Genomic DNA, 14,177 nt, shown 5'->3' with positions numbered 1-14,177 from the left:
GTACAATGATCATCACCACCCAATTTTACGGCATGTTTTCTGAATTAGGTATTACTTTGACCTTTTCTTCGTTTTGCAGACGATGAATTGAAACAAGCTATGTTTTCTTCAACCTCAGGATCCCATTATTCTTTGATTCAAAACTTGACCCAAGGAGTTCCCTTCGTGGCACAGTGGTTAGAGAATCCAACTGGGAACCATGAGGTTGCTGGTTCAATCCCTGGCCTCGTTCAGTGGGTTAAGGATCTGGCATTGCCGTGAGCTGTGTGTAGGTTGCAGATGCGGCTCGGATCCCGCATTGCTGTGGCTCTGGCGTAGGCCCATGGCTACATGGCAACCTCCATATGCCGTAGGAATCGGCCCTAGAAAAGGCAAAAAGACAAAAAAAAAAAACAAAAACTTGACCCAAATAATTCAGTAAAAGGATGGGGAAGGTTGTAGAAATGTTCCCAATACAGGAATTGGGAGTTTAATTTTCACTTTCTTTCTCAGGCTTCTATAAAACCAAAGTGTGGACGTATGATCAGCTTCTCATCTGGAGGAGAGAACCCGCATGGGGTGAAAGCAGTCACCAAGGGCCAGAGGTGTGCTGTGGCTCTGTGGTTTACCTTGGACCCACTTTATAGAGAATTGGTGAGTTTCTGACCCACCCAGAAGGCCAATGAGACACCCTGCTTCATGAACTGACTGATCTGAAAAATCCTTTTAGCCGACCCATAACTCTTCAAGGATCTTAGAGAAAATTGTGGGGGGAGGGCACTTTTTGCAGAATTCTCTCTCTCTGGTTCCCAACACTGGCTTTGTTTTCTAAGCAAGAATGAATTTTCTTAATCAGATCCATGACCTAGAAATTACAATCCTATGTTTGTAGTATGAGTCTGAGGGGAAGAAGAGGGACTCTGAATGCAGTTCTTAATCAAAAAATTATATTTTTTATTATACTTGATTTACAATGTTGTGCCAATTTCTGCTGTGCAGCAAAGTGACCCAGTCATAAATATATATATAGTTGTTCTTTTTCTCATACCACCCCCCTTCATGTTTTATCCCAAGGGATGGGACACAGTTCCCTGTGCTATACAGTGGGACCTCATTGCCCATCCATTCTATACATAAAAGTTTGCGTCTATTAACCCTAAACTCCCTGCTCATCCTACTCCCTTCCTTTCCCCCCTTGGCAGCTACAAATCCATTCTCTATGTCTAGACGTGAGTGTGTTTCTGTTCTGTAGATAGGTTCATTTGTGCCATATTTTAGATTCTACATATAAGTGATATCAAACGGCATTTCTCTTTCCAACTCACTTTACTTAATATGAGAATCTCTAGTTGCATCCATGTTGCTGCAGATGGCATTATTTCATTCTTTTTTTATGGCTGAGTAGTATTCCATTGTGTGTATGTACCACGTCATCTTAATCCATTCATCTGCCAGTGGACATTTCGGTTGTTTCTATGTCTTGGCTATTGTGAATAGTGCTGCTATTAATATACAGGTGCTAATAAGTGAATGTCTGCAGAAATAGACATCTCAGCACTATTCGAGAGTCTCTAATTAGTCTTGAGTTTATTAATTGTAACATCAGTAAAGAGGAACCACTTTCTACTGGTCACCAGGAAGACTGATTTGTTTTTTCAGCAAATCCTTAAAATGTGCACTGAATAACTTATGAAACATTTGCAGAAGAGGGTGAGGGGACGTGAAAGTTTGTCATTTGCTATTTAAATTAAATATTAAGTATTGGAAGTTACTATTGTATTGAAAGTAGCTAAGGGTACTTAGCCTGGATAAGAGACCATGGTCTCATCCTTTTGGAGGCTGCTGGGCAGAGGTTATAGAGTCTGCCTGGCATGTTGCAGAGGGACTAATTAAAATGTATGGATAAAGAGTTCCTGTCATAGCTCAGCAGGTTAAGAACCTGATGTGGACTCCATGAGGATGCAGGTTCGATACCTGGCCTCTCTCAGTCGGCAAGGATCCAGCATTGTCACAGATGTGGCTCAGATCTGGCATCGCTGGGGCTGTGGCACAGGCCAGCAGCTGCAAATCCTATTCTACCCCTAGCCTGGGAACTTCCCTATGCCATGGGTGTGGCCCTACAAGGAAAACAAAGACCTATGGACACAAGCCCCTGGGAGGAAAGTCTAGGCTCAACATAAGGAATAACTTTCAGACCATCACCATTACCTGGTGGAGTTGTCTCCTTTGAAAGTATTGAGTTTCTCATCACTGGATGGCTCCAGTCAAGGCCTTAGCAACTGCTTGACATGGATGCCGAGCCTGAACCTGAAACTTCATGGCCAGGGCTGAACCAGCTGACTTCAAAGTCTCCTCCAGCGCTGCATCTTATTGAAGCTGTGAAATTCTAGCCTTTAAAATGGCATTCTAACCAATTTCCCTCTGTAGGTCCCTCCACTGAATCCAATTGCATCAGAAACTGCTTAAAAAGAATTTCTCCTTCTCATATACTTTTTGCCATCCAGCATTAACTCACACAGTTGTTAGGCCACATTCCCTAAGCCTTCTTTCATATATTCCACAAATGTTTACAGAAAGCCTATTCTGTGTCTGGAAAATTCTGCTAGGTAGACCCTGGGTGTATAAGGATGAACAAAACGTAGCCTTGACCAAGTGGAGGCTGGAGAAGCTGACAAGGAAATGATGGCGAGAAGACAGCAGATTGCATTTGTAGGGACTGTCAAGGAAGACTTTCTCACATAAGCACCATTCTAAAAGAGCAGAAGACGATGGCCAGGCACAGAAGGAGAAAAGAAAGGTCCTGACGGAAGAAGCAGAGCACACAGAGTTGTGAAAACTTCACAGGGGACTGATCAGTCTCCTTCATCTATAATCTCTCTCCACCCTCTCTCTCCTTGTACATCTCCACTTCCCAAAGGCCAGCCTCACTCCTTTTGGACTAAGGAATCTGGGTACATGAGTATGCCATGGAGATTACACGTTGCTGACAAAATTGCCTCGCTTTTTTTTTTTTCAGTGTTCAACAAACATTTAACCTATTTTATCAGTGTCTCAGCCCTGTCTCCCAAGATATTATTTCTATCAACATCAGCTAACACAAAGTCTTCTCTTTTCTCCTTCCTAACCTGGAAAGTATCAGAAAACTTCTCCCATCTTTGAGCTGTGGCGACATCTAGTGGTCACAGAAGAAAATGACCAGAACCTCTTCGGCAACTATCAGGAAAGTTTGCCCATGACTTGATTCCCAGACTCTACTCCACGCTGGAATCACCTGGGGATCTTTACAGATTACTGACATCTGGTTCCCCACCTTGGAAGTTCTGGGTTAATTGACTTTGGGTGTAACCTGGGTATCAGAAGCTTTGAAAGCTCCCAAAGTGACTCCAGTGTGCAACAAAGTTTGAGAGACCCTGATCAGGTTGAATCCCTGAGCAAAGAAAGTCTGCCTATCAGGACATCATCAAAGCTGGCCGACTCTCATGCTCCTTACAAATGGCTTTAAAGACATTCAATTCTCAAGGAGGATGTAGCATCATAAACTCTTAAGGACACCCAATGTTAGAAACTTCAGTTCCTTGTGCAGAGACTTGTAACTCTTGAACTTCTTTCCTTTCAGAGCAACAGTCTCTTGTGCGGTCAGATTTGATCATTTTATCCGTTTCCTAATCAGTAAAATGTTTTCCCCATATTCACACAGTAGTAATCACACTTGGACATCATGACAACAATTTAGTTTTGTTATTGAGCGTATTTGATCCTTTTGGGCGCCTTTGGGTCAACATAATGCTCAATTACAAGCTTTTGACTAAAAGAGGCTTTGTTTGCACATCATAAAATAGTTCTTTTTAATAATTTACTATGCTGGGCATTGTGCTAGGGACTACTTATAGGAAGTACAAACGAGGTAAGACATAACCTTTATTTTCAAGGAACTTGAAGTCAAAGTGAAGAGATAATACAGGGGTCTGAGTGATTAAAACACAAGTCAGATCTTGGTAAGAATTATGATTAGTGTCAACAATGTGTGGTGTTTAGAGCATAGAAAGAGGAAACCCGAAAGGCTTCACTGAGGAGATGGCATTTGACCTGAGCCTTAAAGGATGAGCGTGATTTCTTTAGGCAGAGACATTTTAGACAGAGAAAACCCTTTGCCCCCTTATGCGTTTATTCATCAACTATAATACAGCTCTTGCCAACTATCAGTAACTTTTCTGGGCACAGGAAATACAGCAGTGACCCCAAAAGACAAGATTCCTTGCTTTCATCTAGTAGAAAAAGACAACAAAAGATTTGAGGGATTTTCAGATTGTGAGAAATGATGTCTGGAAAAAGGAACAAGGCAATTGATTGGAAAGTAAAAATGAGGGATTGGAGTTTCCATTATGGTTCAGTGGGTTAAGAACCCACAGAGTTCCTGTCGTGGCTCAGCAGTTAACGAGTCTGATTAGCATCTATGAGGACACAGGTTCAATCCTTGGCCTCCCTCAGTGGGATAAGGATCTGGCATTGCTATGAGCTATGGTATAGGTTGTAGACTTGGCTCAGATATGTTGTTGCTTTGGCTATGGCGTAGGCCAGCGGCTACAGCTCTTATTCGACCCCTAGCCTGGGAACCTCCATATGCCATGGGTGCGGGCCTAAAAAAGCAAAAAAAAAAAAAAAAAAAAAAAAAAACCCAAACACCCAACGTAGTGTTGGGTCCCTGGCCTTACTCAGTGGGTTAAGGATCCAGCATTTCTATAAGCTGTGATGTAGGTCACAGAGGTGGCTCAGATCTGGTGTTGCTATAGAGCTGTGGCTGTGGCTGACAGTTGCAGCTCTGATTCATTCCCTAGCCTGGGAACTTCCATATGCTGCAGGTGCAGCTGTTAAAAAAAAAAAAAAAAAAGAAAAAGAAAAGAGAGGAGGTGGTGAACTGTGAGACCCCTCAGACAAGTGACAAGAAAAAGCCAACTGTGATAAAGGTCTTGGGAGGACTATTCCAGGGAGAGAAGAGGTCGTGAAGGTCCAGAGACAAGAAGGAGCTCAGAGTGGTCAAGAAACAAAAAAGCCAGAGAGGCTAGAACATGGTATGCAAGGTGGTGAATGGTCTGAAAAGCTGACACAGAGCAGGCAGTGATTAGACTTGACAAGCTGATCAAGAAATACAAACCCGGGGTTCCCATCATGGAGCAGTGATTAATGAATCCAGCTAAGAACCATGAGGTTGCGGTTCCATCCCTGGTCTTGCTCAGTGGATTAGGGATCCCGCGTTGCCGTGAGCTGTGGTGTAGGTCACAGGGGCCGCTCAGATTCCAAGTTGCTTTGGCTTTGGTGTAGGCCAGCATCTACAACTCCAATTAGACCCCTAGCCTGGGAACCTCCATGTGCCACAGGAAGCAGCCCTAGAAAAGGCAAAAAGACAGAAAAAAAAAAAAGAAAGAAAGAAAGAAAAAAAGAAAAGAGAAATATAAGTTCCATTCTAAATGTAGGGGAAAAGCTATGTCCCTGTCCTTCCCCCCTCTGCCCCTCCGCGCCACCTTCCCCAGTCCCAGGAGTTATAGGACAGGAAAAAATCACTGTCTCTAACACATTGTAGAGTCATAATACAGAAGGGGGAAAGAGTGGAAGTTTAGAGGGGCCATTTGGAGGTAGACCACCTGAGCCTGTTGAGGCATTGGTGTGGGGGTAAGAGGAAGCATAAAATGGAAGCATCCTTTAAAGTCTAGGGGCACTTAACCTACACTGAGAGGAGGGAAATCTTCTCAAGAGTGCTGTTGTCAGAGACCTTGAGGAAGGTCGGGAAGGTGGATTGTAAGGTGAGGTAGGAGGACAAGACGAGGAGAGCTGAAGAAGGAAGGTCAAAGTCAGGCAGCTCCTTGTACGCACATCAAAAGGCTGGTCCTGGAGGGTCAAGCAGTGGGAACCCCTGGGAGGGCTGTGAGCAGTGAGCAGGAAAGGGGAGGGCTCATGGGGAGGGGGGTCACGATTCAAGTGCGAGGATCCTGGACTTCCCGAGTGGCTCGCAGCATAACTACTCTGCAGAGGACCCATCGGAAGCAGGTGGGAGGGGGGTGTGAGCAGCAACTGAGCTAAGAGATAGCAGAGTGTATACCCGTGGTTCTCAAGCAGGAGCGATTCTGCCTCCAGGGCACATTTGGCAACATTTAGAAACTTTTTGGTTGTCACAACTTCAGGGAGGGGATGCTGTTGGCTACCTGCAGTAGGCAGAGGCCAAAGATGCTGCTACACATCCTACGAGGCACAGGACGGCCCCCCCACAGAGAGTTATCTAGTCCAAGACGTCAGCATTACTGAGGCTGAGAGCCATTGGCTTAACTAAGGCAACGGTAACGTGCACTGAAAAGAAAGGGCAGAAACAGGAGGCAGAAGAAAGAGGACTAGGCGATTTATCAGATCCGAGAAACCACGGTCAGGTTTTGGGGGCACATGGATGAGCAGGGACGATCTTTACTGAGAAAAGGAAAGTAGTGAAGTAGGTCTTTGGGGGAGAAAATGGGGAATTCAGCCTGAACCCTGAAGTGGAGGACTGAGTTGGAGATGTTTGTGCGACCACGCAGTAGAAAAGGGAGTCAGTGGTTGAATATAAAAGACTTCTTGACAAGAGGGAAATTATTATTATTTTTTTTTCTTTTTCAGCCACTCCTGCGGCATATGGAAGCTCCCGGGCCGGGGATCAAATCCAAACCGGAGCTTCAGCCTGTGTCACAGCTGCAGCCACGCCAAATCCTTAACCCACTGCACTGGGCTGGGGGTCGAACCCAGGCCTGTGCAGAGACAAGCCAGATCATTAACCCACTGAGCCACTCGGGAGCCCCAACAAGAGGGAACTGTTTGGAAAGTAATTGTTCAGGATGTAGGAGAGTCAAGAGAAGGCACCCATGGGAGTTCCCGTCGTGGCTCAGTGGTTAACGAATCTAAGAAGCATGAGGTTGCGGGTTCGATCCCTGGCCTTGCTCAGTCGGTTAAGAATCCGGTGTTGCCTTAACCCACTGAGCTGTGGTGAAGGTCGCAGGTGAGGCTCGGATCCCTCATTGCTGTGGCTCTGGTGTACGCCAGCAGCTACAGCTCTGATTCGACCCCTAGCCTGGGAACCTCCATATGCCGCGGGTGCAGCCCTAGAAAAGGCAAAAAAAAAAGAGGGAAGCACCCGAGCAGGAATGGAGATGAGGTTCTGTCCTTAGCTGGATTTAGGGCCAGTCCTTGTACAGAAGGATGCCTGGAAGTGTTTGGGAAGCATCTGCCTCTGGGGCTGATTATCACGCTTGCAACAGTAATGTGAAAATTGTCTTTTTTCAGGAGCGAATACAGGCTGATGAAGTGATCGCCATCCTGGATCAAGAACAACAAGGGAAGCATGAACTGAATATCAACCCCAAAGATGAGCTATAAAAAATGAGAGAGTGTCCTATCAGCTATTTATTTAAATTGTTAATCTTATGAGAACCTTTTTTATTTTTGTACAGAGCCGTGGTATAAGTTAACAGGTTAATAAGAGTCACCAGATCTCCCTTCTGCTCTTAAAGACCCTCGCTTTGCCTCACTCAGTCTATCTGTCTTGGTTTTTCGTCAGGTCATTTCTCAAAGCCCAGTCACAATGCCCGCCCCTGCCGCCACTGCCCCCAACACACATACAGTTCATTTGCTGCAGATCCTAAAGCTCAAGCAGTAAGAATAAGCCTGTTCTTGTTCAAACTACAACTGTGCTCCACTTCTAAAGATAGCATGTGATTTGGACTCCGAAGGCCTTTCTGGCCCTGTGTTGTTTAGTCCTGGTCTCTCCCAGGGCTGGCAGCCCTGGGTTTGACTCTGGGGAGTCCATGGCAAGATTGGAACTGCATCAAGTGGGGGTCTTTGGGCCCCCAGGCTCTGTGGAGGAACTGCTGTGATGAGTACTGCGTAAGACGGAGGGGTTCGGCCTTTCCAGGGCAAGGGTGGTGCTTTCGATTCCAGTATTTACAGCGGACAGAACACCTAACACTGGAAGCTTCCATCCCCCCTCCCCACCATGGTGCGCCAGAAAAGATGGCCCTGGGAGTTGTGTCTTTAAAAAGGTGGTGTGGGGGAGTTCCCATCGTGGCCCAGTGGTTAAGGAATCAGACTAGGAACCAGGAGTTTGCGGGTTCGATCCCTGGCCTTGCTCAGTGGGTTAAGGATCTGGCATTGCCGTGATCTGTGGTGTACGTTGCAGTTGCGACTTGGATCCTGCGTTGCTGTGGCTGTGGTTTAGGCCGGCGGCTACAGCTCTGATTCGATCCCCTAGCCTGGGACCCTCCATGTGCCGTGGGTGTGGCTCTAGAAAAGACAAAGAGACAAAAAAAAAAAAAAAAAAAAAAAGGTGGTGTGGGGGTTGAAGTAGAATGGAGCTTCATCCCATTCTGTTCCTTCCCAAGAACCCCCGTCTCAAGACTGGCTTCTTCATTCAATGACTTGGGAAGAAAATCTTTACTCCCACATGAATTGGGGCCCCATTGTCACATTGCCTGAGAGTGGGGTCCATGGGTGAGAAGCGGTGTTCTCTTCTTCAGTAAGAAAAATGAATTTCTGATTGATCCCACTCTCCATTGATGTGTATTTTGGCAGCCCCTCCTCTTTGCTGCTTTCCAGCTCGTGGATTTGAGTGCTTGTATCTGATTTGTTTAATAAAGGGAGTTTTATTTTAATACCCGGCATTTATTTTTCTTCTCCCAAATGTTTGCTTTATCTCCAGGGATTGGTTCTGTGGTCCTGCAGGACCTTTGGGAATAACCCAGGGGAAACACTGGGCCATAGTTGGTTTCACTGGCAGGTGCTCGGGGGCGGCAAGGAAGGTTCGAGCATTATTTTTGAAGAAACAGATGGTTAGCAAACAGGTGTGTTCATCCAGAGAACACCTGGTCCTTGGTGCCAGTTCTAAGGAAGATACTGCAAAGACTATGTTTCAGAGGGGGCGGGGACTAGAGTTGTTCTAGCCCAGGGGTGTCTGCTCCACTAGCCTGTGGGAGGTCACCTGTCTCTCTGATGGGCAAATAGAACAGGTCACAACCCTTAAGAAAAGCAGCAGATAAGCACATTTTATGAAAATCACATTTACTTTCTGCTATTTATGATCTTGGATGGTGGTAAGAGCATCCATCCTTTGAGACTGAAAAATTGAGGCATAGTGATTTTATGTACCATCTGTTTTCCACCCAACCTTCTGGTTGCGTTTTCATCGTGGGAGAGTGGAAAGAGCATTCGATTCTAAACCCAGCCTGATCAAATATACTCTGCTGTGTGACCTGGAGCAACTCCCTTTCCCTTTCTGGGCTTTAGTTTCCTTCTCTGAAAATGACGTAATTGGTCGTAATTGTTTCCAAGTCCTTCCCTCTTGCTCTGAAGACAAAACAAAGAAGACAAAAACAAAACAAAACAAAACAAAAAATGATTTTAGAAATATTCACTTATACAACCAAATTTACTTGTGCCTACTTTTTGAGACTCGTGAATGGGTTCATTATGTGTTTACGTGATTTTAAAACTTGAAGCCTAAATTTAGGGCTGAAAATCCCTGAGCCTCGAAAAGGGAGGTGGCTATTTGTTTGCTCTCTCACTGAGAAGTGTTTGCTGGCACTCGGATTTGCTGATAGAAGGATCTGGCCAAGGATCTAATTTCTGTTTTCTGGCAACAAGGCATCAACAAAGACAACAGTCCTTGGATCCTTGCAGTGCCTGCTTCCTGGGTGCTCTGGGAGAGGCCATGGTGGGGGGTGGGGGAGAGGCTGGGACGCCCGCTCTGAGTCTGCCTTTCAGCCACACTGAGACAGTGAGCAGAGGTCTCAATAGAGGGCTTAGGCTAAGAGTCACATCCTCTGCCATTACTGAAACACGGAGTCGTTTTTCCTGTTTGGCAGGCTACCCACGTTGTGTTCCACCTGGAACATCATGTCTATACTCAAGCATTTATGTTTTAATCTGCCCCACATCAAACCATACATAATTTCATTCACATAGTTAGGGAGTGTCATCAGATGCTTTTAAAGAGACGGAGCTCAGAACTTGCAGTCTGTGTGATAAAGGGCTCTTTTTTGTAGAAGGATCAGAAAGCTCATTGGACTTTGTGTCATTTTTAGAGCTGAAGGAGGTACAATGCAATTCCCTCTTTCTGTCTGGGAGGATACTGAGACTCAGAGGTAGGAAGAATGATTTCTTAGTTCCAGAATTCGAGCTCCAGGGCTGCTGTTATACAGGAATGCTGGCCCAGGGCAGCATCCACTAGAGGAAGGGGTGCCTTGTTCTCTTTGGCCAAAAATGATACTTATCAATCCATGGACCTGAAGGGGTGCCTTTTTCTAATTCATGTAACCATGCTGTATGTGCTTGAAGCAGCCCAGGCTAAAAAGCCCTGTTTTTATGACTCCAAGTCTAGGACTCTTCCTCTAGATCCCTCTGGGAACTGCACTTGTCTTGATGATCATCATTGGTGTAAAAACGCCTGCAGTTTTACAAGGCTGTTATTTTCACCCATACTGTTGTATTGAACGCTTATGACACAGAACAGGCTCTCACACTAGGAATCCCAGGAGTGTTCCATGCACAGATTATGATGCCTAATTTGCAGATGAAGAAATGGACAGCAATGAAGAGAACTCAGAGCTGTGGTCACTGAGCTCAGAGGATCCTCTGTGTTTGAGACCGAAAGATAGTCTTTGGAACAGCAGGGAAAAAATAAAGCACCAAGTTGTTTTCTCCCAGGCCTTTTTTTTTTTTTTTTTTTTTTTTTTTGTCTTTTTAGGGCCACACCTGCGGCATGTGAAAGTTCCCAGGCTAGAGGTTCATCCGGAGCTGCAGCTGCCAGCCTACACCACAGTCACAGCAATGCGGGATACGAGCCCTGTCTGCTCGAGTACTTAGTTGGGTTCTTTTTGCTGAGGCACAATGGGAACTCCCTCCCAGACATATTTAATGTAAAATACCACACTCGGAGTTTCCAATGTGGCTCAGTGGGTTAAGGATTCCATAGTGCCTGCGAGGATGTGGGTTTGATCCCTGGCCTCCCTCAGTGGGTTGAGGATTCCATATTGCCATGGCTGTGGCGTAAGCCTGCAGCTGCAACTCCAATTCGACCCCTAACCCTGGACCTTCCATATGCCACTGGTGTGGCCCTAAAAAGAAAAAAAGTAAAAAATAAAATAAAATACTGCATTCATGGAAGGAACAGAGTTAGCTTTTTCGTAAAATCTAAACTTTGCCTCCCCTTTTATGTTCCTGCTAATACGCGAAGGCATATTTCCCCTTCTCTCCTCCGAGAGCTGTTGAGCATGGGTTGCACAATTCAGTGGAGCCAATACTGGGTGCCGGGCCATGCTCTCATGAAACTCACAAAATGGAAGAAGGTTCTAGTCTGGGGTTATTTTCCTCTCCCTTCAAGGCAGAAAGAATCCATCTGAAACTTCAATTTCTTTTTGAGAACGCCCCGGCAGAGGACAGAATGATCATCTCAGATGTGTGAGTCGCTTTCTTCAGGGCCCTGTTATGCACAATGCTTGACAAGGACATTTTAGCTTCAACACCGTCTTCGTCATTACTTTGCACACAGCAATTTTTGGGCACTTCTTCAGCTGAGGAGAAGCCATGGAATGAGTCAGCGCCATTTAATAATATATAGCTCTGAGTTTTAATTGAAGTACAAATGCTGAATTATTTCACATAAGACAGCCACGGGGAACAACTCCCTCACTGACGTCAGGCAAGGAGGTAATGAGGGCCACCTCACTAGTTCATTATGCCAAAGAATTAAGCATTCTGAGGTGACTGACAATGGTATGGCTGAGAAGTGGGGCGGGGGAGATTGAACTGTTCCCACGTATAAAGCTCTTCAGGGAAACAGGAGCCATTTGGCAAAAACCTTGAAACCACAAGTTAGATTGGGCCCGTGGTTATGATCGCTGGCTGCGTCCTGCCAAGAAGGCTGTGATGTGAAGTGACCTCCCCACGCAGGCCCTCATCCCACCCCCAGATCTGCTGCTACTCCCAGATAATTTGATGTTTCCAACACGAGACATGAGGGCCCATCCTGGTTTGGCCCCAGTGTGTGTGTTTTTCAGACACACCGAGACAAGCAATGTCCATCTGGGTGCAGCTCACAGCTGGGAGGGAGCTGCAGACTCACGCTGTCAGAGCCTCCCCTTCCCACCTTTCCTGGTAAATCACGGTGTTTTCCACGCCTGCTGCTGACCTCGGAGGCCAGGCAACGTCAAGTCTGGAACAATCCGATCATTGAGATGGATGGCATCTGCCATGTGAAAAGTTGGCTTAGTGAGTCAGCTCTGCCTTCAAAGATCTTATAAAAGGCCCACAAGAAAACTAGCCAAACAAAACGTTCCTGCCCTCTCTCCTGACACACATTCTAGGGAGGAAAATCTGAATGCTCTGTTCCTTCAGCAGACACCCCACCTCTTCTGGCCACTTGATATGATAAGCCCAGAGAGAGGGTGAACAACTAAACCTCGCCCTTTCTTTTCTTTTTTTTTTCTTTTTTTTTTTTATTACATTTTCTCTCTCTCTCTCTCTTTTTTTCCCCCACTGTAGGGCATGGGGACCCAGTTAGGCATACATGCATACATAATTTTTTCTCCCATTGTCCCCCTGTGTTGTAATATCTCGACATAGTTCTCAGTGCTAAACAGCAGGATCACATTGTTAGTCCATTCCAAAAGCAATAGTTTGCCTCCGTTAACCCCAAACTCCCGATACCTCTCACTCCCCCCCCGCCCCGGGAACCACAAGTCTATTCTCCAGGTCCATGATTTTCTTTTCTGTGGAAAGTTCATTTGTGCTGTATATTAGATTCCAGGTATGAGTGACATCATATGTTATTTGTCTTTCTCTTTCTGACTTACTTCACTTAACGTGAGAGTCTCTAGTTCCAACCATGTTGCTGCAAATGGCATTTTTTTAATGGCTGAGTAGTATTCCATTGTGTATATATACCACCTCTTCCTAATCCAATCATCTGTCGATGGACATTTGGGTTGTTTCCATGTCTTGGCTATTGTGAATAGAGCTGCCATGAACATGCAGGTGCATGTGTCTTTTTCAAGGAAAGTTTTGTCTGGATATATGCCCAAGAGTGGGATTGCTGGGTCATATGGTAGTTCTACGTGTAGATTTCTAAGGTACCTCCACACTGTTCTCCATAGTGGCTGTACCAGCTTTCATTCCCTTTTCTCCATACCCCCTCCAGCACTTGTTATTTGTGGACTTATTACTGATGGCCATTCTGACTGGTGTGAGGTGGTATCTCATGGTAGTTTTGATTTGCATTTCTCTAATAATCAGCAATGCTGAGCATTGTTTCATGTGCTTGTTGGCCATCTGTATATCTTCCTTGGAGAAATGTCTGTTCAGGTTTTTTGCCCATTTTTCAATTGGATTGTTGCCTTTTTTGCTGTTGAGTTGTATAAATTGCTGGTATATTCTGAAGATTAAGCCCTTGTCAGTTGCATCATTTGAAACTATTTTCTCCCATTCTGTAAACTGTCACGAAAACAAACCTCACCCTTTCTTTCCTCGTTAGGTCATCAGAGGTTGAGGACTGAGCAGAGTTTGACAACACTGCCACCTTCTCAGGCCTTCTCCTGAGCCACCTTTTCCTCTAAAAGGGCCGACCAACCATCTTCTTCATCCGAGTCTGTGTTCCCCTTTCAGCGGTGAGCTGGGTGTCACCCATCTCTCTGGGAATTCCGGCCCTTGGCCCCTCTTCTCAGATTTAGGCACCCTTCCTCTTGACAGCAGTGTGACAGCATGGGCCCTGGAAATCCTACCTAGACCCTGGTTTAATCCTCCTCTCTCTTCCCAAGCTGACGCTCTTACCTCTGAATTACTATCTTGACGGTGGGTGGGGATAAAAATGGGGACCAGACAAGAAGGATTACCTGTTATGTCTCATCTTTTTCCACTTGTAAATCATATATCCCATTGTTTCAAAGGGTTGTAATCATGGCTGGCATTTATAAAGATTTTTTTATGGTCTCAAAGCACTTGGCAATCATAGGGAAGTACATAATTATCTTGAGAGACACACCAGTGCCATCTTCATGGTGTAAACAGAGAAAAGGCACGGGCCCTGGGAAGGAGGTAGAGGAAAGCTCTGGTTATCCGTGAACTCATCCCTCAGTTTGTGAGTGGTTATTTGGTAGTAGGTTTAGGGAAGTATTCAAAACTGAGAACAATTTCAT

At 45.5% G+C, this 14,177-nt stretch overlaps 1 protein-coding gene across 2 annotated transcripts in view; it reads left to right on the top strand.

Moving 5' to 3' along the window:
• The window catches only part of P3H2 (prolyl 3-hydroxylase 2), a 157,267-nt gene extending 148,625 nt beyond the window's left edge, over window positions 1–8,642 (top strand). For both annotated transcript variants that reach the window (XM_021070049.2, XM_084990714.1), the window contains 2 exons: window positions 493–633; window positions 7,279–8,642. In XM_021070049.2, the coding sequence (XP_020925708.1) occupies window positions 493–633; window positions 7,279–7,371 (234 nt within the window). In that variant the 3' untranslated portion in view covers window positions 7,372–8,642. The remainder of the gene's footprint in view (window positions 1–492; window positions 634–7,278) is intronic.
• Window positions 8,643–14,177: the final 5,535 nt, after the last annotated feature.

This window comes from Sus scrofa, chromosome 13, assembly GCF_054392235.1.
Source record: "Sus scrofa isolate SSC_HxYL_T2T_F1_AM1 chromosome 13, Sscrofa_HxYL_maternal_Yorkshire_Landrace_v2.0, whole genome shotgun sequence".
NCBI lineage: Eukaryota > Metazoa > Chordata > Mammalia > Artiodactyla > Suidae > Sus > Sus scrofa.
This window is presented reverse-complemented; position numbering and strand designations above follow the sequence as displayed.